Source organism: Geotrypetes seraphini, chromosome 8 (genome assembly GCF_902459505.1).
Source record: "Geotrypetes seraphini chromosome 8, aGeoSer1.1, whole genome shotgun sequence".
In the NCBI taxonomy this organism is placed as follows: domain Eukaryota; kingdom Metazoa; phylum Chordata; class Amphibia; order Gymnophiona; family Dermophiidae; genus Geotrypetes; species Geotrypetes seraphini.
Genome location: NC_047091.1, coordinates 70,852,551 through 70,877,193, shown reverse-complemented (window position 1 = coordinate 70,877,193; position 24,643 = coordinate 70,852,551). Strand labels below are relative to the sequence as shown.

The window sequence follows — 24,643 nt, the reverse complement described above, 5'->3', positions numbered from 1 at the left end:
ACAGTACATAACTGTTGTTATTATCATTAATGCTGTTACTATCAGATGTACATTGCAATATTCTTTGCTGTAAACCGCCTAGAAGTCGCAAGATTGTTGGCGGTATATAAGAATAAAGTTATTATTATTAATTTTCTTCTTCCTGGCATTGCAGTTAAGGGTGAGCTCTGCACGACGATGCTTCAGCGTCTCCAGTTGGCAGCTCATTTCCTCACCGGCATCTATCTTGCCCTCAAAGTCCCGCAGCAGCGCTTCATTGCCCAGCTGACCACACTTCTGGTGCAACTTCACATTACTGATGCGCAGGCTGTCGCGGGCCTGAATGGTCTTGGTGAGACTGTCACGCCGAAACGCCACAGCCACCTTCACCTCAGCCAGCCGCTCCTTCTTGACCTGGTTCTCGGCTTGCACGAACTGCAGCTTCTCCTTTAGGTGGGCCAGGACGTGCACGGTTTTGGTGATTTTCTGACGCAGCTCCTCGTTGCACTCCTCGATTCACACCTGCACCACAGCCTCTTCCCTGTGCTGCTCATGGGCCTGCATCTTCTCGAGCCATCTACTTGCCGGCCGCCTACTTGCCTCCCTGCCGGCTCAGCACGGCCAGGGCCACTTGCGCTCCTGGAAGCCCCGCCAGTCGACGTCCACCCTCTCCGCTATCTCCTGACAGCAGAATTCCAGTTCTTCAGCCTGCTGCTGCAAATCGAACATGGCACGGAAGCAGAAATCAAGGCGGCAGGGATCACGCCGTGTCAACTGTGGATGCGTGGGTAAGGGTTTTATTATAGAGGATAAATAGTCTAACACCATCAACATCTTCTCTCACATCAAGCGGCATTATGGGGCAAAGATCTGGAACAATTGCTCACGCCTACTACTTATGGGGAATTTAGGAAACACCTAAAAACATATCTGTTCCTGAAGTATTTAGACAACTAACCTGTACAATCCTACTCCACAATAACTGATCTCTAGCGATGTTAATAACTAGCTTCTAACTTTGTTAATTCTAATTAATTTGTAACATCTTTTAACCATTGTAAACTGCATAGAACTTCACGGTCCTGCGGTATATAAACTGTTATTATTATTATTAATTTCCTGGATCACCCCTGGAACCCTTTTAAAAAATCAGTGTTACATTGGTTACCCTCCAATCTTCAGATTCTACAGACAATTTTAGCGTCAGATTACTAATAGCAGATCAGCAATTTCATGTGAATTCTTTCAGTACCTTGGAGTGTATACCATCTGGTCCAGGTGATTTATCACTCTTTAACTTTTGAATTTGGCTCAGTACATCTTCCAAGTTCACCAAGATTTTTTTTTCAGTTCCTCCACATCATCATTCTTTAAAACCATATCTGGTATAGGTAGATCTCTTACATTTTCTTCCATGAAGGCTGAAGCAAAGAATTAATTCAGTCTCTACTATGGCCTTGTTCTCCCCAATTACTTTTTTTTTTTTTGCTCCTTGATGGTCTAATGGTCCCACAGATTCCTTCACAGGCTTTCTGCTTCTGATGTTCTTGAAAAAGTAATTACGGTGAGTTTTAGCCTCTGTGGCAAGTTTCTCTTCATAGTCTCTTTTAGCCTTCTTTATCAATGCTTTTACCAATGCCCCTCAGCACTAGTCAGGGCCTCTGTGTAGCATCAGACTTTAAAACCTTAAAGTAAATGCTCCCAAACTATCCTCCTCTGGTCTCTACCTGATGTTAGTGTAGAGCACAAGGCTGTAACAACCAATATTCTACCTACCTGATTCATCACAATATCACCTTGATTGTTTCTTGGTTCTGGCATGTTAGATTTTGGTAAAGGTCTTCATTCTTTTCTGTGCTATCATCATCTTTGTTATCCTTTCAGTGGTAGGACTACACTTATGGTCTTACCATTTGTTTTATAAAGCACTCCCAACTTCTTCCATCACCAATTGCATAGTAGGATGATTTTAAATTCGCGTATCTTGTTTCTTGGCAATCCCAGAGTCGAGTTGCTATAAATTAAAAAAAATAATAGTAACCTCTTCCTTACCACTTCTCCCCTTCCTGCCCCTCTCTCACTTAAGCCAACAGTTTCTTCTTAGAACATAAGAATTGCCATCTCCGGATCAGACCCTAGGTCCATCAAATCTGGCGATCCACGCACGCGGAGGCCCCGCCAGGTGTACCCTGGCATAGTTTTAGTCCCCATATCACTCTAAGCTTCTCATAAGGAGATGTGCATCTAGTTTACCCTTATCCGTATCACTTTATGCCACTCATAAGGAGATGTACATCTAGCTTACCCTTAAATCCTAGAATGGTGGATTCCGCAATTACCTCTTCTGGGAGAGCATTCCAGGTGTCTACCACTCGTTGCGTGAAGCAGAACTTCCTGATATTTGTTCTGAACTTCTCCCCCTTAGCTTCAGTCCCTGTCCTCTTGTCTGTGTCACATTGGACATTGTAAATAATTTTTTTTCCTTCTCTATTTTGTCGATTTCTTTCAGTATTTTGAAAGTCTCGATCATATCCCCTCGCAGTCTCCTCTTCTCAAGGGAGAACAATCCATCTCTTAAGTCGTTTCTCGTATTCCAAGTTCTCCATACCTTTTATTAGCTTCGTTGCTCATCTCTGCACCCTCTCCAGCAGTTTTATATCCTTCTTTAGGTATGGAGACCAATGTTGGACGCAGTATTCCAAGTGTGGTCTGACCATCGCTCTATAAAGCGGCATTATAACTTTCTCTGATCTACTCGTGATTCTCTTCTTTATCATGCCTAGCATTCTATTTGCGTTCTTTGCTGCATTGCACCGACGGCTTCAAGGTCCTATCAATTAGTACACCCAGGTCCTTTTCCTGTTTGGTTTTTCCTGAGTTGCACCTGACATACTATACTTGTGTTCCTTATTCTTTTTGCCTAAGTGCATCACTTTGCATTTTTCCACATTAAACTTCATCTGCCATTTATCTGCCCATTTCTTGTTTTAACTTTGAAAGTCTTGCATGATCTCTACAGTCTATTAAGGACTGTAAGTTAGCATAGTAATTTTGTTATCTGCCACACCTTTCAAACAGATACAGATGAAAAAGAACTGAAGGTCTTGTGACATGTTGAAGGCATATCATTCATCTGTCAAGCAATTATTCTGCCACTTGCTGCCCTTCTGCAGCCAGGAGTAAACTAATGCACTTAGTTTTTTTTCATCCAGCTCAAACCCATTAAACTCCAGTTTCTTGCATATGTTAAACAGTCCAAAGTCAAGAGGCATCCACAAATGAATATCTCAAACACAATCCAAAAAGGATTCATATAAGAGAGTGAGAGTCTGTGAGGAGGAAAAAAGACCTCAGTAAAAAAAAAAAAAAGTGCAATCTCCCATGAAGTTATAAGTTGCAATTTATCATGGGATATTGTACAGATTTCACACCTTATTTTTTTAACTGATTTTTTTTCACCATCTTTATGTATATGAAAACTTTTTATTGTAATATTTGAGATATTCATTAGTGGAACCATATATTTTGACCGGTCAGTCTATTTGTGAACCTCATTCAATGGGAAACCCTCTCAAAAATGGCCCCAGACACAAAGATCACACATGACTTTCACAGCTTTTTCACAAACATGGCCAGTCAATGGAAATGGGTTGCCAGCATTGAATGTATCAGTTCAGACAGGATTTTCTTGACGAAAGAAATCATGTGTTTGGATGCAGATATATCACTCCCATGGGGAAAAACTGGATTCTGCTCTCACAGCATCTTAATGTTTTCTTTTTAAATTTATTTTGAAATTAAATATCATTGCACAGAGGAAAACATTGCTCTGCATGCCACAGCTTCATAGAACAGAGCATAGTGTCACGGCTTAAGCCACACCATGATACAAACAAGCCTGAATTTACAGTAGACTTGGCAACAAGCTCTATGGGGGTGGGAGGCTGTAGATCCCACAAGGCCTGTACACAGAGGGCAATTATCCTTGTCCTCACAGCACCACTCTTTGAAAAGGCGTCAGTTGTCTCTCAGGAAGGCTGCAGTCTTTTCTCCATTTGAAGTAAAATCGTAGGGGACTTTGGCTGGGAAGAGAAGTTAATGACTGCAAATTAACCTGGTCATTATCAAAGTTCAGAGTTAATTTTTTTAAACACATGTGGTCACACACAGACCATCTGCAACTGTGTACCATCCTCTGTACTAAAAGTTAAGGCAAAAAAAGGAAAGAGTAATTATGGGCTGGATATGGTGGTGGGGGAACAGGTTTTTATTTTTCTTCTCTTTGGTATCTCTTTTGGCAGAATAGACGACTTGAAGTCCCTGCATCTATGGGAAGCTGGAGCTACTTGGACTGGAACTGCTGGAGCCCTGGAGCATGTGCGTATGATCAGATATCTGCGAAGCAAACAAAGCATTATTTTTAAGCAAACAAAGCATTATTTTTAAAGCATTATTTTAAAAGGCTGGGGTGGCTTACTTTTGGGGTTTACCAGACAAACCAACTTTTTAAAATTCATTCCCCTCTTAACCTCTACACCACAAGAATGTTGTCCATAGTAACACAGTATCATAGTAAATGATGGCAGAGAAAGACCCGGGTGGTCCATCCAGTCTGCCCAATAGTCTATTTTATTTTCTTTGATATATTTGTTGCAGAAGTGTGCCTGGCACTATCATTAGTTGCTGTCCAACCTCACTTGAGTTTTTCTAAGCCATCCTAAAATGATTGTAGCTCCTGTTGAAGCCATCCCCAGCCCATACCAAACCATATAGTCATAGGGAAGTGTGTGTGGCGCAGTGGTTAAAGCTACAGCCTCAGCACCCTGGGGTTGTGGGTTCAAACCCAAGCTGTTCCTTGTGACCCTGGGCAAGTCACTTAATCCCCCCATTGCCCCAGGTACATTAGATAGATTGTGAGCCCACTGGGACGGACAGAGAAAAATGTCTACCTGAATAAATTCATGTAAACTGTTCTGAGCTCCTTTGGGAGAACGGTATAGAAAATTGAATAAATAAAATATACAGTATACTGATCGTGCAAGTCTACTCAGTTCCAAACCTAGTTCTTCAATTTATATCCTTCTCTTTCTCATTAGGTCAATTTTATGTGTGGAGCAAATACAGAGGATCTCTACTAAAAAAAAAAAAAAAAAAAAAGATGACCGTGGTGTGGGAATGCATGGAATGGTGTCTGAGTTTGTGGGGCTAGCACCCATATTCAGCAGGCAGTCATGATTTTTCTAGATATCTTTAGACCAGTGTATCGCAAACTGTGTGCCGTGAGCTGCTGGTGAGGAGGAGAGGTGCTGGCTGACTGCTTACAGCAAGAGGCACGTCCTGTAGTCAGGCAATCGGCATCTGCACCTCTGCTCCTTCTCCTCCCCTAAGAACATAAGAATAGCCTTACTGGGTCAGACCAATGGTCCATCTAGCCCAGCATCCAGTCTTTGTGGATGTCAATCCAAGTCACAAGTACCTAGCACAAACCCAAATAGTGGCAGCATTCCATGCTACCGTCCCATGTCTGTCTCAACAGCAGACTATGGATGTTTCCTCCAGGAATTTGTCCAAACTTTTTAAAACCAGTTACGTTACCACATCCTGTGGCAACGCATTCCGGAACTTAATAATTATTCTCCGAGTGAAAAAATATTTCCTCTCCTTCTAAAGCACCCTCCACCCCCCCCCTTGGCGGCAATAGGAGGCTCAGAGCTACGGCTGGAGGACACCTGCGCATGCACTTGACATCGCGTCAACATCCGCGCATTTCCCGGTGCCCTCCAGCCATGGCCACGAGATTAGTGTGCTGCACCTTAAAAGGTTTACGACACACTGCTTTAGACTAAAGTGTTGTAAGTTTTTGCACTTACTGCATATGTAATGCAAAAATTAATATACGGTTTTAGTGCAAAGCCTGAGCATTAAATGCAGGGAGAGTGCACTGCATTTTGCACACTAGACACACAGGTTAGGCATGGTCACCACATTACTTGCCTGGGCTGATACAGCAGGCCCTCTGCCCTATTGACCCATGTACGTAATATGGTAGCTAAGTGTTACCCCTCAACCAAACATTTCCCATGGCAGAGCTATCCCAATTCCTCCAATAACTCCCCCTCTTCCTAGGGAAAGACCCCAAATCCCTCAATTCATCTCTCAACAACGCCCCATGATCCAATAACCAGCCTCTGAACAGAAGGCCCGCCCCCACCCTTGCTCTCTTGAGCCTGAACCGCTCCCCATCCTCCAAAGGCTGCGGCCAGCATTGATGGGACAGTGGATCCTAGATAGCAACGATTACCCTGTGCTGCTGCTGCTTGGTTTGGCACCTGAATTTAAAATGGTGCCAACCAAGGTACTAGCAGAGGGGGATCGCAACCACTTGGGAAACACTATCCCAATGCTGAACCCTAGTGGTGGGGAGAGGGTCGGGCTATGAGGGCAGGGCTTATGTGCTGCAGGCTTGAGAGATGAATCATGGAGTTCAAGATCTAATGGGAAGGGTTGGGAGATGGATCAGAAGGGATTCAGGGTAGTACCACCATGGGACCCACGATATCACACTGCAGTACCAGACTGCTGGTAACACAGCTGAACGTATTAACTCTTTTTGAGGTGGCACTTAAATTCAGTTGTGCTACCAGTAGTTGCAGTGACTAGTGCAATGCCACAACTCATGTGCTAGTTGTTACAGCCAATTGGACTCTGAAGCATCAAACTCATATAACTTCTTAAAGAAAAAGGCAATAATAATTCGCAGCCTCAATATATAAGGAATTGCAAACCTTATATACATAAACCTTTTTCAATTGCAAAATCTCTCAAGACACATGATCCTCAGCGAGGCCACCTTCCCACTCAATAAATCTTCATAGTAGGTGGCTTTATACCTCCTCTCGTCATCAGATCCTTATATTTTCTTATACTTTTTTATACTTTTATTCTTTTATAGTTTTATACTTTTTAACTTAAATACTTAAATAATTCATAAATACTAGCTAAAATAAGTTTACTTAGCTTTAGATCAGCTCAATTTCTGGTCTCAGTTCACAGAACGTGGGATAACCTCAGTTCTGTGAACTGAGACTAGAAATTGAGCTGATCTAAAGCTAAGTAAACTTATTTTAGCTAGTATTTATGAATTATTTAAGTATTTAAGTTAAAAAGTATAAAAGAATAAAAGTATAAGAAAATATAAGGATCCGATGATGAGAGGAGGTGTAAAGCCACCTACAATGAAGATTTATTGAGTGGGGAGGTGGCCTCGCTGAGGATCATGTGTCTTGAGAGATTTTGAAGTTGTTACAGCCAGACATACCTCTACCCACCCATATCATGCCCATCTTCCATGTTAGGCAGCTAATGTGGGATTGTACCATGATGGTTGCCTTTTTAGAGCGGGAGAGATTAGTACGGGTTCATACTAATGTCTATCATGAAGTAAGCTCTACATTAGCTGCTTAACACAGCTCAGTAAAAGGACCCCTTAATATCCATCCTGCATGAATTTGGGCGGAATAGGTAGCTACCTATTAATTTTATCTGGAGAAGGCTGGCTGAATATAGAGACCAAGGCCAGACAGAAGGTGAGCTGCAGGCAGGTGGCTGAACAACTTACATTATCTTGGTGCTGCATTAGGATCATGGACCTTGGGCCGAGATCATAGTTTACCATAGACACACCCTGGCCCTCCCTTTTCTGGCCTCAGCATGTTCTTAAAAACAGAACATATCGTGAGCATGTAAGTGTTCCTTCAGACTCTTTTCCTGCCTGAGGAGCAGGAACAGAAGCTGTAACTGGAAATGGAGCACAGTTCTTGGGACAAACCCAGCCAGACTTTTAAAATATTCACAATGAATATGTGTGAAACAGATTTGCATGCAAATCAATTATTTATTGTATTTTATATATCGCAATGTGTTTAATTAGATTTCTATGCGCTTGTCAAAAGCTTTTTTAAACCCTCCTTAATTCCAAATTGAAGGCCTGATATTCAGCCAATGGCAATTAGAATTTTGCTGATCACTGGCATTACGTCCAGAAATTCAATGCCAGGCTATATCTGGGCTCCAGCATTGAATATTCAGATAAACAGAACCAACGAAAACATAGCTGGTTAAGTGCAATGTTCGGCACTTAAATGGTTATGAAGATCTGCATAAAGACAGGACTGCATTTTATGGAGTCCTATTTATGCATTTATCTTACCCGGTTACACTGAAAATCAGCACTTAACTAGCTAAGTGCCAACTCTGTCCCCAGATCGCTCCCAAAATAGCCAGTTTCAGCTTATCACTAACCGGGCATTTTCAACAGCACTATCTGGTTACGTGCTCCTGAAAACACCCAGTTAGCCCTGGACAGGCGACAAACAGCCAAGAGACTCTCCTGACCATTCCAATAAATTTTAAATGTACTATGAGTTTGCAAATATAACCTAGTGCTCCTGCTTTGATTTTCAGAAGCAAAGGAAGCTCAGAGTTATCAGCCTTCACCTCAGATAGCATGTCCATGCCAGAGAATAGGTCCTGCGGAGAGAAGGAATCTTCTGAAACCAAACTCCCAGACATACGCTTCACTGATGAAAACAAATTCAGACCTATAAAATCAAATACCAAAGCATATAAAAATTAAACACTATCCCCTTCCTCAAACTTTTCTGGATCTGGCAGCAAAGAGATAGGTAAGGCCACAGCTCAACGAAAGAAGGCATAAACGGAGATTTTGCCTCAACTGAAGCATAATGTGTTACCTTGAGATTCACCATATAGCTGGTCACTGCTTGCAGATGCTGCACACCTGACATCAGTGTAACTACGTGGCCTGGGGACTGACTCCGGGTACTCTTTCCTCCTCTCCTCCTGAAGCTGGAAATGAAATAAAAAGATAGTCCAACCTGACATTTTTTGAGGGAAACTCAAGGTGAATGCCACTCATTTTTATCTGTATTGAGGCAGGGCAATCTCCAGGCACCTGATCTAAACAGGTATCAAATATTTTACCTACATTAATCAGTTTGAAAATTGCCCTTTAAAAAGGAATTAATTTTTTTTAAATATAGATCGTTTTACACAAGGAAAACGTCTTATAAAATTACAGGTGTATACTGGAATGCAATTAAATGTCAACAAGCATACACATACTTTTGCACGATATGCATCTAGGTGTCCCCAAGGGTATAGTGTGGGCAGAGCAGAGGCAGAATTGTGAAGTACACAGGTTTTTATTAAATGCTTGAGTACACACATGGGGATATTGTTTAGAAAGGTTCTTCCACATATAGTAACATAGTAAATGACGGCAGATAAAGACCCAAGTGGTCCATCCAGTCTGCCCAAAAATACATGCTCCATAAATTAATTTAGTTTAAATGGTCCTTTTTTTTTAGATATTTCTGGGCCAGAAACCCAGAGCCCTGCCCAGTAGTGTGCTTAGGTTCCATCTACTGGAGTCTCCATCAAAGCTCACTCCAGCCCATCTTAACCATCAAAACCCTCCCCAGACCGTCCTCAACTGAATGTCCATATACAGGACACAGGTCATGCAAGCCTGCCCAGTACTGGCCTTAGTTCCTTCAATATATACCCAATATTTTCTGATTAGAGATACTCTATGTTCATCCCACGCTTGTTTGAACTCTGTCACTGTTTTCTTCTCCACCACTTCTCTCGGGAGTGCATTCCATGCATCAGCCACCTTCTCCGTAAAGAAGAATTTCCTAACATTACTCTTGAATCTACCACCCCTCAACCTCAAATTATGCCGGCTGGTTTTACCATTTTCCTTTCTCTGGAATAGATTTTGCTCTACGTTAATACCTTTCAAGTATCTGAATGTCTGAATTATATCTCCCCTGTCCCGAAAAAGCCTTTTATATGTGTGCATGCCAGTGACAAGACAGCATGTACTTATACGCATTCAGCATGTAGGCTTTCCCATGTGTAATTTCAGAAGGAGCAGAGGGGGAGGTGGAGTTTATTTTACAAAATAAACATATACACACTGACAGGCAAGAGGCCACAGGAGGAAGCTTAGTATATGAGTGTTATATACCATAGAGACCACCAGGGGGAGCTCTCTAGTGCCAAGGCAAGGAAGAGGACGAGAGAAGGCCATGCTTATGAGAACTACATTTCCCAGGAGGCTTTGGGGTCAAAGGCCAGTTCTTTAGGAGCTTGGGAATGGAAAGTAAAGGAAAATCCACGCTGGAATCTCTTGGAGGGAAGGGGACAGATTCTTCCAGTTGCTTCTGGTAGAGGGAGGCACCAGAAGAGGCACTGAGTTAGCCAGAGGTGAGTCCATGGATGAAAGTACTCCAGAACCTTTTCAGTCTTGCATAAAAAAGGTGGACTTTAACAGGAAAAAGAGAGGGGATATAAATGGAACAATCTGAGGTCACAGCTGGACAGGAGAATGGATAGAACTGCTGAGCCTTGCCAACTGAATGAGAAGAAACACAGCTCTGCAAGCAAGTCTTAGCAGGACTGGGGACTATAAAAAGCAGCAGACAAAAGACTGTCTGCTTGAACAGAAACTGTAGTAATGCAGGAGGAATTCAGCAGTGCTGAGAGGAGCTTAGATGTCAGCACTGAGTTTTGGTTTTGGCATTAAGGGGTAAATTCTATAAACGGCGTCCCGACTGTAGGTGGCCTACTGCTGCCTAACCAACCAATCAGAACACACATAAAAAAACCGAAACATCCCAAGGCAGGCCGCCTACATTGTAGGCACCACCAGGAGCCTAGGGAGGCGCGTAGGCTCGTCTAAGCTCACCTAAGGCTATGCATTAGCGTGACTTTGTCCGGAAGTGGCTTTAGGCCTACATTGCAAGCAAATGCAGCTGCTGAGCTCATAGCGGCAAGGGATCTCCCTGTTTTGATAAGTTTAGCGGCCACCCAGCCTGCCAAATCGCGGCAGGAGGGATGCCCAATCCCTCCTGCTGGAATCCCCCCATAGATCGTGCCACTCCCCAGATCCCCCTCTAACCTTTTAGGAAGGCCAGCCGGATCTTTCCTCTGTCCAGCAGGCCTGCCCCTTCCCGGTACATTGTGGGATGCACCGTGAAGGGGCCTAAGGCCTCACCCATAAGATTCTGGTTGGCCCAGGTGCCTAAGGCCCCTCCCTATGAGTGGGGCCTTAGGCCTCTCCCTGGTGCATCCCACAATGCACTGGGAAGGGGCAGGCCCGCCTCATTCAGATGGAGGCGGGCCTGCTGGACGGAGGGAAGACCCGTCAGGCCAGCCTTCTTAAAAGGTTAGAGGGGAGTCCAGAGGGGTCTGGGTTGGGGAGGGGTGCAGCACGATCTATGGGGTGGAGTGAGGGTTCTGGCAAGAGGGATTGGGCATCCCTCCTGACGGCAATCGTTCGGGTGAGATGGGAAGCCGCTGCCACTAAAATTGTAGCAGGGAGATCCCTTGCCGTGATAAGCTCAGCGGCCGCGTCTACTTACAATGTAAGCCAGCATTTTGCTAGCCTACATTGTACGCGTCTCCCGCTGGCCTAGGGCATACAGCTGCCTAAAGCTACTTCCGGGGCAAACCATGCCTAGCCTTAGGGATGCTTAGGTGGGCTTGCGCGCCTCCCTAAGCTCCCAGAGGCGCCTCCAATGTAGGCAGCCTGCCTCAGGAGCTTTTTTTTTTTTTTTTAAACGTGCATCCTGATTGGCTGGTTAGACAGCAGTAGGACGCCTACCGCTGCCATTTATAGAATCCAGGCCTTAATGTGGAACCCTGCATCACACAGCTATAGTATAGTTCAGGGGATTTTTTTCTGCATTAAAACAAATGTTGATAAGATCTATGTTGTATATACAATTTGAAAATAAAATGGTTAATTAAATCAGTTAATTTTTTCAGACTTTTTGTTTAAACTGCAATTTTTAAATCATGCCACAGAGCACAACACAGACATCAGAAGTAATCTACTCACCACTGGCAAATCCTTCAACTGTTGTTTGCCGTCACCTGGACCCACATGAAACAAGTGATTAAAGTTGGTGGGTTTGGAAATTAATTTGCTCCTCATCTCTGGATCCTTCAGCATTTCCCTGCAAATAAGCACCTTATGAGATCATGAAGGAGTCAGAAATCTCTGGCTCTCTGAAGATCTTTCTACCAACCACCTGCCTCTGTCAGAATCCAACTCAGAATCTCCCTCCCTAATCTGCTGCTGTTTTTTTCCCCCAAACACACCTTTATTATTTTTTTATTTTATTTTTAACATAAGAAGCATGTACACATGCAATTAAACATATTAAAAGCATAATTTGTATGCTAACAATCTCTATACATAAGAACAGCCCAGTAGCCCGTCGCACGGTGGCCAATCCAGGTCACTAGTACTTGGCCAACCCCAAGGAGTAGCAACATTCCTATAAACCCCTCCTCTCCCAAGGAAAAAAAATCTTATATATCTTCTCCATACCAAATAATTAGTGAACAATTCACATAGAGAACATATAGTGCACACAACACTCATCTGTCTGTTTAGCTCCTTAAGGGGCTCTTTTACCAAAGCTTAATGTGTGTTAAGGTACATTAGTATGCGATAAGTGCCATATACCCCATGGGTATAAAATAGGACACTCAACATTTAGTGTGCACTATTTCTGTTAACATTCACCAAACTTTAGTAAAAGGGCCTTTACATTATTTAAAAACATATTTAATTTGGACAATGAGTTCAAGAAAGTTTTATAAAATTTATTCATCTTCTTAGTCCCACCTTCTAATACTGATAATTTCCATACTCAATAAGTTGTCAATGCAGGGGTTCAGTCTGTATCCACTATAATAGTATGCAATGTTTGGTAATTACATAGATAGATCTGAGAATGCTAGATATAATCTCGCATTCGTATTGCACCTCATTGACTCAATATCATATATATCAATCTTCATGATCCAAGCACTCAATTATTTTTCATAGTGCTTGGCTTTATGTTCCAATTCGTCATCGGATCAATTCATTCTATATTTTACATTTTGTTTTAGCTTATAATAATTTAAATAAATATGTACTAAAAGTACTTAGCTGTATAGTGACGCTTCCTGCATGATATACCAACATGTTTTACCCATAGAACCTTAAAGGGTTTTTTCAAGGCTACCACTCCCTATCATGCTTTAAGCCATTCCAAACCGACCATAGTGTCTGGTGAAGAATATATATGATATTGAGTCAATGAGGAGCAATACGAATGCGAGATTATATCTCGCATTCTCAGATCTAGCTGGAATATAGCCTTTATTAGAATCATTTGAACTAGTGCCATAGGCTAACTATGGTAATTACATAGAAACAGGATGGTAGATAAAAGCCATGCCATGCCAATGATGTATTGCTTATAGCAAGAGTTGATCCCATAAAGTTGGATCTGACAAGGATTCAAACTTGATAGAATGGTTACGACTCACTTGGTGATAAAGAAAAATCAGTGACATGTTGGCTAACAGCTCATCATCTTTTACCATCCCAGACACTAGTATTGTTGGGAAGAATGATTCCATTAGTGACAACATTTAAACATTTGGGAGTGTGGGTAGATTTGCAATTAACTTTCTCTGATCAAATTGCAGAAATAATAAAAAGATGTTTTAGAAGGTTGAGTAGTAGAGTCCCTCAGGAATCAGTGCTGGGGCCGATTCTGTTCAATATGTTTATGAGCAACATTGCTGAAGGGTTAGAAGGAAAAGTTTGCCTTTTTGCAGATGATACCAAGATTTGTAAAAGTTAGAAGAATGGTCTAATATCTGGCAACTAAAATTCAATGCAAAGAAGTATAGAGTAATGCATTTGGGGATTAGAAATCGGAAGGAGCCATATGTGCCGGGAGGTGAGAGGTTGATATGCACAGACGGGGAGAGGGACCTTGGGGGTGATTGTGTCTGAAGATCTAAAGGCGAAGAAACAGTGTGACAAGATGGTGGCTGTTGCCAGAAGGATGCTAGGCTGTTTAGAGAAGAAAGAAGGTGTTGATGCTCCTGTACAGGTTGATGGTGAGGCCCCACTTGGAGTATTGTGTTCAATTTTGGAGACCATATCTGGCGAAGGACATAAAAAGACTTGAAGCGGTCCAGAGGAAGGCGACAAAAAATGGTAGGAGATTTGCACTAGAAGATGTAAGAGAAGAGACTAGAAGCCCTGAATATGTATACCCTAGAGTAGGGGTGTCAAATGTCGGTCCTCAAAGGCCGCAATTCAGTCGGGTTTTCAGGATTTCCCCAATGAATATGCATGAGATCTATTTGCATGCACTGCTTTCATTGTTTGCTAATAGATCTCATGTATATTCATTGGGGAAATCCTGAAAAACCGACTGGATTGCAGCCCTTGAGGGCTGACATTTGACACTCCTGCCCTAGAGGAAAGGAGGGACAGGAGAGATATGATTCAGACGTTCAAATACTTGAAAGGTATTAATGTAGAACAAAATCTATTCCAGAGAAAGGAAAATAGTAAAACCAGAGGGCATAATTTGAGGTTGTGGGGTGGTAGATTGAAGAGTAATGTTAGGAAATTCTTCTTTACAGAGAGGGTGGTTGATGCGTGGAATGCGCTCTCGAGGGCTGGAAAGGATACAAGACCCTACCGTTCAGCCTCCAGAGGGATTGTACAAGAAAAAGCATTCTATACACCAAGACCAAATTACTTGAATGCTATGGTTATTCCGTATTAGTCTATTAGAGTTTTAAGATCTTTACAAGGATTTAGAATTTCAATTCCACACTTAAAAATCGATGTAAATTGATGTCAACTAGCAGTAAAGCCCTTTTTTGTTTGGCTTTTTCTGTGTGGAATGGTCTTCCTCTTTATTTGCGAGGAGAAATTAATTTTAAGAAATGTTAAGGTTTTATTGAAGGACTAAGGGCCCCTTTATCAAACTGCATTAGAGGTTTTTAGCACGAGCTGGCACAGTAAATACTCCGATGCTCATAAAATTAACCAAAAATTGATAAATTTTCATTTTTAGTTAATTTCATGTTTTTGCATTTTGGTTTTTGAAAGGTGGAGTGAAAGCTGATTGGAAATGGTGAGACGAGGGTACCCCTGACTTGTTTTTAAGAAAACGTTCTAGACAGTACCATTGTTTGGAAGCTTGTGAGTTAATGCTGAATTTGTAAATATGATAGCATATGAAGCCCCAAGAAGCATTAGATATTGAATACATGAAGCGCAGAGTCTAACCATTTATATTTTTCAGACACATCAGTCCATTATGCCCTGAGGCAGTTGAAACAAAAACGCTGGCTATCGTCAATTGGACCTTTTGTCAGTTCCATGTAACAATACAGATACATTCTATTATTTGGATTTTCTGGAAGATTTTGAGCACAAAGGTTTTGCACTGAATATTCATAGATCAGAGTATATTGGAATTTGGGAAGTTTTTTTGCCTGTGAGATTGTTTCCAGTGAGTTTACCGAAGATCCTAGTTGCTCTGAGGCTTTTTCCTCTCAAATTACAATTAATACTAAAAGAATGTTGTTGGAGCTGTGTTTGCAAAATATTTTAAACAAGATTAATTTTATTTGATGGGAACATTTTTGTTTTGGTTGGGGAGATATATTTTAGTTCCATTGGTCCAATTTGGGTTAGTAATTCGAATCCTATTATTTACTCTTCTTCATGGAGAATACTGACCATTTAGTCCTACTCTTTTAACCAATTCTAATTCCTCAGTATGACACTGCCTCCTATCCCATGACTTTCTGATTTCCTCAGGATTCATTCATGAGATATTTTATCCATGTCCTTGGACATTAATGGTGAGTCTTCCTACATCCCAATACCAATAATTCTCCTTCTCACCTTCTCTGCTGTAATCTCTCCTCCTCAGAGATGCGGAAGGAGAACCTTCGTTTGTTCTTGGTCCTCCACATCTGGCGCCGGCTGTTGTCAGTTGTTTCCGGTATATGGAACGCATCCTTTTCTGTTAAAATTGGAAGGCATGCATAGGAGTTAGACAACAGGAGATTTCTTTTTTTTTTCAGAAGGAAGACTTAGGAGATCCTTCAGAGGAGAGTAGTGAAATCTAAATATCTCAGGGAAACATATAAAAGCAAACATCTTTACCAGGGACAAGGCAGTTCTTGAAGATATTATGATATAAGATTCAAAGTGGATAAATCCAAAATTAACATAAGAAAATACTTTTTAATAGATAGCATGATGGATGCATTAACAACACAGGGGAGAGAGGTTGGAAGTGAACACAGGATTGGATTTAAGAAAACCTAGATTAGGCACAGAGGCCTGGATTCTCAAAATGTTGCTGTTCAGAAGATACTGATGGGCGCCTAAATGGTACTTAAGTATTTTAATTGGCCTTTAAAAACCAATTAAAAACTAAATAATAAAAAAGTAGGTGCTGCGAGGTGCCTGAATTGTGTTTATGCCAACGCTTACCAGGGTTGAACATCAAAAAAGAGGTGTGATTATGGGTGGAATTGATGTTCTGCGCCACTTAGCATGATTCTATGTTGAAGATAGGCGCTGTAAATGCAGGCCAGGGTTTTACAGGTCTACAACATTTCCAGCACCTATCTTCAACACCGACCACAATTCTCAAAACAGCAGCGTAGTTTGAGTAATGTGGAACAGGCACTGTTTTTTCAGGTACTGGCTGATTCCAACACCATTTTGAGAAACTGGGCCAGAGAATCTTTAACTGCACAGAAATAAGCAGTAGAACCAGAGATTAGATGGGATTTGCAATATTGTAGGACAGTAAACAAAGACTAGATGGTCCTTGAAAGCCAGAATGAAGCTGATGATTCAGTCACTTACCTGCAAACTTGTTTCTTAAATAAACTAACCGAACCTTCTCAGTTCCATAAAGACATAGGGATCCATCTGAAGTAAGTGGGCGAACCTGATGGATAAAAACCCCCAAAACAAATATATTTAAAGAAAATGCTGATCAGAAGCAGGTAAAGAACATTATTAATGTGATTCTCAGTGCTTTAATACAGAAACATGATGGCAGATAAAGGCCAAATGGCCTAACCAGTCTACCCATCTGCATTAACCATTATCTCTTCTTCTCTCTAAGAGATCCCACGTGTCTATCCCAGGCTTTCTTGAATTTAGACACAGTCTCTGTCTCCACCATCTCTTCTGGGAGACTATTCCATGCATCTACCACCTTTTCAGTAAAAAAGTATTTCCTTAGATTACTCCGGAGCCTATCACCTCATTCCAGCGCTTAGAGACTCAACTCATGTGCATGTACATCACATAGGTATTTAAACGTCTTCTTTCATATCTCCCCTCTCCCGCCTTTCCTCCAAAGTAAACAGATTGAGATCTTTAAGTCTGTCTCCATACGCCTTATGACGAAGACCATGCACCATTTTAGTAGCCTTCCTCTGGACCGACTCCATCCTTTTTATATCTTTTTGAAGGTGCAGCCTCCAGAATTGTACACAATATTCTAACTGAGGTCTAACCAACGTCTTATACAGGGGCATCAATACCTCCTTTTTCTTACTGGTCATAGTGAATCAATCGCTGTTTAAAAATTGGTCAGAAATTGGCCAACAGCAATTGAATCTCTATCTTTAGTGAATCTAGCCCTAAGTGACTTGCCCAGGGTCACAGAGAGCAGCATGGGTTTGAACCCACTAACTCAGGGTTGCTGAGGCTGTAGCTTTAACCACTGCGCCACTCTCTCCTCTTAACAAGATTGGTTTTATAATTTTGGTTACATTCATTGCCAATACTTGATTACACCATCAATATAACAATTTTGCAAACTGACATTTTACTCTCTATCAACCTTAAGGTGTCTCCCTTCTGCCTTCAAGATGAGGAAGCTATAGAACTAGAAGATATGAAATGAAACTACAAGGAGATAATCTTAAAAGCAACATTAGCAAATACTTTTTCAAAGAAAGGTGTCTGATGCATGAAAGCTTTCCCAGTGAAAGCAGTTGGGAAAAATCAGTGACAGAATTCAAAAAGGCATAAAACGCTAAAGATCCCTTTCTAGCAAGGAGGATGACATCAAAGTAAAACAAATGAGAGAGTGGTATAACCTGCATGGAGTGAAAGATGCAATCCTAAATAAAAGGCAGAGTTGGGTAACCGGCATATTCTACACAGAGCATCAGAACAAATCTAGCCATCATGGAGTACAGACTAGATGGACCATGCTGGTCTTCATCTGCTATCTGTTACTACAGTATGTTACCATGATACACAAACTGTATAAATGGGCAATATGCTAGTTGTCGTTAAGAGTAATCGGAGCTTTCTTAGGGTTTTTTCAACATGTTTCAAGTGAACAAAATACAGCAAAGAGTTGGGTAGTAAGAAACTTTTAATGCAGCCCTTTAGCAAGCCTTGTGATTCCTAGAGAAGTAAGTTGATGATCTTAAGGTGGCCAAATAGGTAGAAAAGGCGATGGTCAAAGTTACAAGAATGCTCAGATGCATTGGGGGAGGAATGGACAACAGGAAAAAGAGGTGACCGTGTCCTTGTATAAGTCTCTGGTGAGGTCCCATCTAGAATACTGTGCACAATTCTGGAGACCACACCTTCAAAAAGACTAACAGAATGTCGGTCTAGAGGGGAGCTACAAAACTCAGCCATAAAGCATATGAAGACAGACTTATAGACCTCATTCAATATGTAAACTCTGGAAGAAAGGCAGGAAAGAGGATATGAGAGATTTAAATATCTTTGTGGCATTAATGTACAGGAAGTGAGCCTTTTTCAAATGAAGGAAAACTCTGGACGGCATAGGATAAAGTTAAGAAGTTGTAGGCTCAGGAGTAATATAAGGAAATATATTTTTATGACAAAGGTGGTGGATACATGGAATAACTTCCCAATGGAGGAGGTGGAGACAAAGATTGTGTTTGAATTTAAGAAAGTTTGGGACAGGCACAAGGGATCTCTTAGGGAGAGGTGGAGATAGTGGATACTGAGGATAGGCAGACTGGATGGGCCATTTGGCCTTTATCAGCCATCATATTTCTATGAAACAAGGTTTATTAATGATAGGGGTTCTGAACACCTCACAGGAACTGCCTGATCTCACTTTCAGCTGTGGGATGAAAACAGGTGAGGATACTAGGTGTAGCTAATGGATTTGGGGATAGGTCTGTTCCCCTTTTTCGATCCCAAAATCATCAGAGATAGCTCAGCTAGAGACATACTGTTCACCCATAATGAACTCAGAACTAAAGGCTGTCTTTTCTGGGAAGCCCACACATCTCTCTTGCCATTAAACTCACGGGCAGCAGGTGTTCTAACTCCCTTATTCTAATTCAGCTCTCTCCAGTGTGTGCATCATTTTCCCCACAAGCTTTATTCCTGTCAATGAATTAATTCCCTCAAAATATGTAAAAATGCTCCCAGCATTGCCTCTCCTTCAGTGAATAATTATCGTGCAGTGCTGCCCACCTCTCTCTCTGTTTGGCCCAGCCATGTAACATTTATACAGCAAATTCGATACACTTCTATCACAAGGGCTACTGGCCAAGCAAAATGACAGAAACACTTCTTTATTTTCTCAATGCAGTACAGAGAAAATCTACAGCCAGTCTTAGGTTAGTGTAAGGTAGATTTGAAGACCCCTTTCTTCCAAAAGGCCTTCTCTTGAGCCCTGACTAGCAATTGTGGTTACAAAACCCGAGGACAATTAAGCCCCTCCTTTGTGTGTTACCCTCCTCCCTTTCCTATTTTAATTATTATAGTTCTTCACGCTTCTGGCACGTCTATATTTTCATTACATTTTCCTTTAATTTTAGCCTACAAGCCACCCAGTTGGTGTCACCGATGGACAGGGTAATAAATTTGAAACTTGCTTTTAAAACTCACTAGGAACAAAGATCTCCTCTCTTCCCAACTTCTCGACCTTTAGGGTAGGAGTTTCATTAGTGTACAATATCTAGGGGTGGGAGAAGTATAATTATAAAGCAGATGTTGCTGGAAGTAAAATTTTAATAGAGTATTGAACCATTGGGGGACTGTATTATATTCTGGTCGTTAATAAAAATATTTAGAAAAAAAAATTTAATCGAAGAGCCAACTGGTGGTAGAGCAATTATTGATAGCTCTGACATTTTGCCCTGTGTGTGGTCTTAATAGCAGGGTGTTCAAACAAGCAAGAAAATCTGATGTTTTGGGATATTCAATACCTTGAACTAAAAAAAAAGCAAGCCTCTTTCACTGTAGATATTTTTCTGTTCCTGGAGGGCTTACAATCTAAGTATTTTTTTTTAATGTAAATCATATTTATTAAATTTTAAATACAAACAAAATAGTAAAAAAATCATTTCAAATACAAGAAGAAACCCAAAAGTTACAGAGTTAATATATAATAAACAGTATCACTAAAAGCAAATATACCCAATTCCCTCCCCTTTTTTCCCCATTTTAGAACAATCTAAGTTTAAACTTGAACTTCGATCCTAGAACACCAATATACCTCCTACTGGGAAAACAGAAGGTCAAATTGCTATTAAAAAACAAACTATAAGCTAGCAGAATGGAGGATTACAAGATCATAGTGAGTAGCATTAGAATTTGAACCCGAGGCCTCTTGTTCTTAGCCCACTGCTCCAACCATTAGACTACCCCTACATACTACATTATTTCTATAGCAGCTCCCTAGTTGCTTCTTCCCCCCCCCACCCCTTGTACCTTTTTTAAAGGAATGGTCTGAATCCATTCAGCCTTCCGCACGTGAAACACATCCACAGCATTTTCACTGAAGACAGTCAGGTATGGGGCACTGTAACCTGGTGGAGGAGATGGTATATAAGAGAAACAGTGCATATATCAGCAAGATACATCAAATAGCAGTCAGGACTGAATTCTACCTGACCTGAAGGTTATTTTATGTACATATACACATTTTATAAAACATGTGGCCTGCTTCACCCAAACCATATAACCTCAGAACACCTACACATGCAAATGTATACATACATGTACCCCCACATAATTTTATAAGTGTCATTCTTTTCATGTAAACAAATTATTTATATAAACTTAACATATAATATTCAGTCATATTTGCACCTACCTCGGAACAGGTGTAAATTTGTGAGAGGATTAGAGATAGTTCTGGGATTTTATTTTATTTTTTTTATAATTCTTTATTCATTTTCATATTTTACATGAAGTGTACAAAATATTGAGTTACAACTAATGAATACACAATATCACTTTTATATCTATTACATAATATTCTGAACAAATTTTTTTTATCCCCTCTCCCACCCTTCAAGTACTTTCCAATCACCTTATACATATTGTATATCATATTATAACATGTTATGTAAAATTATTTTCACTACCCCCCTCCATGTGTGCCATAAAGAAGACAAGAAAAAGAAGAAAAGAAGAAGATAAATCCTATTATTCATTCAGTACAATACTTTGTCAATGGCCCCCATATTTTTATAAATTTAGGATATGTCCCTCTTTGTATTGCTATTACTCTTTCCATTTTGAATATATGACAAATTGTATTCCACCAAAATGTATAATTAAGGTTACTATGATTCTTCCAGTTATTGGTTATATGCTGAATGGCAACCCCTGTCATGACTAGTAAAAGCTTGTTATTTTCTGGTGAAATTTGACTTTTTTTTTCTCATCATCATTCCAAATAACACTGTATCATATGATATTGCTACATGATTTTCCATCAATTTATTAATTTGTGGCCAAATTGCATTCCAAATACTTTTAATGTAGGGACAATGATATAGTAAATGATCCAACGTCCCAGGTTCCAGATTACAGTGCCAGCATTTATTGGACTTAGAACTATCTAATTTTTGCAAACGTGTAGGGGTCCAAAAAGCTCTATGTAATAAAAAGAACCAAGTTTGTCTCATAGATGCTGACACTGTACATCTCATTCTCCAAGACCAAACTAGTGGCCATTGAGATGCAGTAATTTGATGCTTAATCTCAATGCTCCAAATGTCTCTTAGACCATTTTTTGGTTTTTTATTCAAATATCCAGATATTAATTTATACCACAATGCGGCTTGATGCCCTAGGAAGTCTGCTTGGAAGCATAAGAACTCTAAACTATATTGATTATTCAATGTTTTCCATTCAGGGAACCCAACCTGAATGGCCTGCTTCAATTGCAACCATTTAAAACTTTGTTTTTTACTAAGACCAAATCTATGTTGCAATTGTGAAAATTCCAGCAGTTTACCTTCCGAAATAACATCATTCAGAGATCTAATGCCTGCAATAATCCATTCCTTCCAAAGGATTTGAGATCCGCCAATTTTAATCTTGGAGTTTATCCATAAAGACTGATTAGTTGACTTGTTTATTGGGACAGGTGTTAATTTACTAATAAACCTCAACGTTTTCCAAGTATCCATTAATATCTTATTTTCTCTGTATCTTCTAGGCATGTTGATATTTGGAAGATGAACTAAATTTAGGGGAAACATAAGGCGCCATTCCAAATATAACCAATCCGGTGCATTATCTATCAGTTCTGGGAGGATCCAATACATACCCTGACGTAAAATATAGGCTTGATGGTACCTATAAAAATTTGGAAAATTTACCCCTCCCTCCTTCATTGATTTTTGCAAAGATACCAAAGCTATTCTATGCGTTTTACCAAGCCAAAGAAATTTCGTTAAAATGCTATTAAGCTTTTTATAAAAGGACCCCTGAAAATAAATAGGTATCATACTCATTTGGTAGCAAACTACAGGCAAGATCATCATTTTAATAGTTTGAACTCTCCCCCACCAAGAAAGATGTAACGGATTCCATTGCTCACATAACTCTGTAACTCTTTTCAATACAAATTTTTCATTTTCTTTTACTGTATCTTCAATTGTATTTTTAACTTGAATGCCAAGATATTTAAATCCTTCTTCTTTCCATATGAACGGAAAAGCGTCAAATAATCCTTTTACACAATGAACATTTAAAGGTATAAGTTCAGACTTACTCCAATTAATTTTATAACCTGAAAATTTGCCAAACATATCAATTAATTCCAATAGACAAGATAAGGTAGACTCTGAATTCCTCAAATAAAGTAAAATATCATCCGCATAAGCCGAAATTTTATATTCCATATCAGAATATGGAATACCCTGTATCCCCCTTGCTTGCTGTATTGCTAACAATAAGGGTTCTAATACAACATCAAATAACAAAGGAGATAAAGGACAACCTTGTCTAACTCCCCTCTGCAATTGAAAACCATCAGATATCATATTATTAATATTTAATCTTGCAATCGGGAAGCTATACAATGTTTTTACCATTTGTATAAATCCAGAACCTATACCAAACCATTCTAAAGCCTGATACATAAAATTCCATTCTACCCTATCAAACGCTTTTTCTGCATCCAAGGAAACTGTAAAAGCCGGTTCATCCATTTTTTTTGATAAATTTAACATATGAAACAATAATCTAGAGTTATTAGAGGAATGTCTTTTAGCAACGAAACCCGTCTGATGCGTGTCTATAATATGTGGGAGAGCTTTGGCTAATCTCAAAGCCAAAATTTTCGCCAAAAGTTTATTATCCACATTTATTAAAGGCCTGTAGTCTGAAACCAAAGTAGGATCTTTATTTGGCTTAGGCAAAACAATTACTATTGATTCAGCCATGGTACCTTTAATATCACCTTTTATAAGTTGTATCTGATATAAATTTAGTAAATATGGGGAAAGGACATTTTGAAATGTTTTATAAAATTCTACTGTATAACCATCACCACCTGGAGCGGATCCAACTCTAAGAGATCTCAACGCTGTTTCTAATTCTTTTAATGATATAGGTTCATCTAAACTCTGTTTTATATGATCAGGAACCTTAGGTCCAATAATTAAATCTAAAAAATTTTTACCATCTTTTTGCCTCTCCAAATAAGGCTCGGAAGAATACAGGTCCTTATAAAATTTTAGAAATTGCTTTAAAATTATATCCGTTTGATTGGTTATTATACCATTATCATCTTTTATCCCATTAATGTTAGTTCTTCTTTTTTTGCTTTAAGATAATTTGCCAATAATCTTCCCGCTTTATTAGAATTTCCATAATACATTGTCTGTTTGGAAAACAAGTCTCTTCTTATCATTTTTGAAGTTAATTCGTTATATTTACCTTTTGCTTTCAAAAGAGCTTGTAATACATCATGTTCCCATTTGCTTACCAATTTAGTTTCTAGTATTTTAATTTCTTTTTCTAACTCTATATACTGTTTTTTAATCTGTTTCCTAACAAAAGCCGAATATGATATAATATGACCTCTCATAGTCGCTTAAAAAAAGCGTCCCATACATTTTCAACAGATGTATCTTCCACTAAATTAATTTGAAAGAAATCACTAATTTGTGTTTTAAAATTTTCCAAAAATTTTTCATCTACAAGCAATGCATTATCAAATCTCCAAAGAAGTCTTCTATTTTCTAATTGATCTAATTGTAAATCTATCCATACTCCCGCATGATCCGAAATGATAATGGGATCAATGGAAGCCTTAATCACTTGCTGCACCTTATGTGATGAAATAAAAATATAATCTATTCTTGAAAATGATTTATGAACCTGTGAACAAAATGAAAATTCCTGATCATTAAAATGAAGAATACGCCATATATCCTTCAAATCACATGATTGAACCAAATTATCTAAACCTAAAGATTT

At 39.9% G+C, this 24,643-nt stretch overlaps 1 protein-coding gene across 1 annotated transcript in view; it reads right to left on the bottom strand.

Annotated features, from left to right (window-relative positions):
* Window positions 1-3,745: 3,745 nt before the first annotated feature.
* The window catches only part of CDC42BPG (CDC42 binding protein kinase gamma), a 163,069-nt gene continuing 142,171 nt past the window's right edge, over window positions 3,746-24,643 (bottom strand). Inside the window, exons 31-37 of the mRNA XM_033956323.1 lie at window positions 20,633-20,730; window positions 16,769-16,853; window positions 15,791-15,911; window positions 11,909-12,026; window positions 8,733-8,847; window positions 8,476-8,579; window positions 3,746-4,374 (exon numbers count right to left, since the gene is read on the bottom strand). Coding sequence (XP_033812214.1) covers window positions 4,306-4,374; window positions 8,476-8,579; window positions 8,733-8,847; window positions 11,909-12,026; window positions 15,791-15,911; window positions 16,769-16,853; window positions 20,633-20,730 — 710 coding nt within the window. The 3' untranslated portion in view covers window positions 3,746-4,305. The remainder of the gene's footprint in view (window positions 4,375-8,475; window positions 8,580-8,732; window positions 8,848-11,908; window positions 12,027-15,790; window positions 15,912-16,768; window positions 16,854-20,632; window positions 20,731-24,643) is intronic.